This window comes from Ursus maritimus, unplaced genomic scaffold (genome assembly GCF_017311325.1).
Source record: "Ursus maritimus isolate PB19 unplaced genomic scaffold, ASM1731132v1 scaffold_2, whole genome shotgun sequence".
In the NCBI taxonomy this organism is placed as follows: domain Eukaryota; kingdom Metazoa; phylum Chordata; class Mammalia; order Carnivora; family Ursidae; genus Ursus; species Ursus maritimus.
Genome location: NW_024424452.1, coordinates 35,459,739 through 35,462,045, shown reverse-complemented (window position 1 = coordinate 35,462,045; position 2,307 = coordinate 35,459,739). Strand labels below are relative to the sequence as shown.

Genomic DNA, 2,307 nt, shown 5'->3' with positions numbered 1-2,307 from the left:
CTCATTTTAAATTTCCTAATCGCAAAATCACAAAACAAAACAAAATCCTAATTGCCACATTAAAGAAAGGACAAAGGAATAGGTGAAATGAATTGTAATATTTTCTTGAATCTGATATATTAAAAAGTTATCAGTGAGACACTGGGATTAACTTTGTACGAAGTCTGGAATCACAGTCCGGTGTGTATCTTTCCCCTCACTCACAGCACATCTCAGTGTGGGCCAGACACACTTCAAAGGCGCACGGCCTCCAGTGGCTGCCAGACATGTAGTCAGTCTGGAGGCATTCTGCTGTGCCAGGACCAGATATAGCGCAGAGGACATTCCTGCAGTGCTCACTATGGGCCACCTCCCAGGAGGGTCTTCTGGAAGTATATAAGCAGACTTATGGTCCTGCCTGTTGAAGTGGTCACTGTCATCCCCAATTTGGAGCACAGGATTGAGGCCAAAGGCACACAGCCAGGCCACAGTAGAGCTGGGGGTGACCAGGATGGCTTCTCAGTGGCTGTGCCCCACTGTCCCCACCTGGGATCAGATCTCGTGCCAGGTGCTGGGGACACCATCCCCCACATCAGACAGTCCTTGCTCTCAGCGGGATCTTGGTCTAGGGGGAGGGGTCTGGGGCTGCCTGGTGTGCGGCTGGGGTTAGGAGACTGGGCTGCGAAGAGGCCCCTCACGCCCTCCCCCCCTGCAGGTGAGAAGCCCTACGTCTGCCCCTATGAGGGCTGCAACAAGCGCTACTCCAACTCCAGCGACCGCTTCAAGCATACGCGCACCCACTACGTGGACAAGCCCTACTACTGCAAGATGCCCGGCTGCCACAAGCGCTACACGGACCCCAGCTCGCTGCGCAAGCACATCAAGGCCCACGGCCACTTCGTGTCTCACGAGCAGCAAGAGCTTCTGCAACTACGCCCGCCCCCCAAACCACCACTGCCCACCCCTGACGGCAGCCCCTATGTCAGTGGGGCCCAGATCATCATCCCCAACCCTGCTGCCCTTTTCGGAGGCCCCGGCCTGCCTGGCCTGCCCCTGCCCCTGGCACCTGGCCCCCTTGACCTCAGTGCCCTGGCCTGTGGCAATGGTGGGGGTGGTGGGGGGGCAGGGGGCATGGGCCCAGGGCTGCCAGGCCCCATCTTGCCCCTCAATCTGGCCAAGAACCCGCTGCTGCCCTCACCCTTTGGGGCTGGTGGACTGGGCCTGCCTGTGGTCTCCCTCCTCGCTGGCTCCGCTGGCGGCAAGGCCGAGGGGGAGAAGGGGCGTGGGGCAGTGCCAGCCAGGTCTCTGGGCATGGAGGGCCGCAAGACGCCCCTGGAGAGGACTGAGAGCAGCCGCTCCCGGCCAAGCCCTGACGGACTTCCCCTGCTGCCAGGCACCGTGCTGGACCTGTCCACGGGTGTCAACTCGGCGGCCAGCAGCCCAGAGGCACTCGCTCCTGGTTGGGTGGTCATCCCGCCGGGCTCTGTGCTGCTCAAGCCAGCCGTGGTGAACTAAACCCACCTGGTGGACAGCTACCCGAAGCCCAGCTAGCAGCTCCCGACCCTGCCCCTGACGAACGGAAACTCTTCTGCGAAATAGCAATAATGTCCTCCTGCCCCTGGGGCCTGGTTGGCTGTATCCCCCAGGTGGACCCAGCCCCAGACAAGCTGGGCAGCAAGGATGGTGCTAGAAGGTCATCGGTGGTGTCCCAGGCTCCGGAGGGGGAGCTGGTCTTGCCAGCCAGGGAGAGCTGTGCTCCTGGGTGCTGAGGCCTCGCTTACCTCTGGCCCTCCCCCTCCCCTGTCCCTTCCACCTAGCCCTCAGTCTCCCTGGTCCCCCCCCCCCCCCGGTGCCTCCCTCATCCAGTTGCCAGCCTGGGTAGGTCACCCTCCCTGCCTGCCTTGCCTACCTGCCAGCCATGTCCCCGTCCTGTGTAGCCTCTCTGGGCCCCTGCTCTGGGGGCTTCTTGGACCCCTTTCCCTCTGGCCCACTCTCCAGAGGGAGAGCAAGACAGACGCAGGCAAAGCCACAGGAAGAAGCCACCTTATCCCTATGACAAGGTGCCTCCAAACTCAGAGAGGGAGGCCCGCTCTGCCAGCTGCCCCTCACCACTAGCCCGTCCAAAAACAGCCAGCACTACCTGAGGGTCAGCCCCTTCTCTGGGCTGGATGCTCTGCAAAGTAAGGGGACTGCTGACCACTCACCTGCCCCTTCACTGTTGGGCCTTCTCCCTCTACTTTCAGGGAGCCCTGGGAGTGTGGGCAGTGGAGCCCTGAGCAAGGAGGGGAGATGCCAGGACCCTGGGCCCTCACTTGGCTCAGGGAACAG

At 61.5% G+C, this 2,307-nt stretch overlaps 1 protein-coding gene across 3 annotated transcripts in view; it reads left to right on the top strand.

The window, feature by feature from the left end:
* GLIS2 (GLIS family zinc finger 2) overlaps positions 1-1,821 on the top strand; it is an 18,881-nt gene extending 17,060 nt beyond the window's left edge. For all 3 annotated transcript variants that reach the window (XM_040635401.1, XM_040635402.1, XM_040635403.1), the window contains one exon: positions 695-1,821. In XM_040635401.1, coding sequence (XP_040491335.1) covers positions 695-1,494 — 800 coding nt within the window. In that variant the 3' untranslated portion in view covers positions 1,495-1,821. The remainder of the gene's footprint in view (positions 1-694) is intronic.
* Positions 1,822-2,307: the final 486 nt, after the last annotated feature.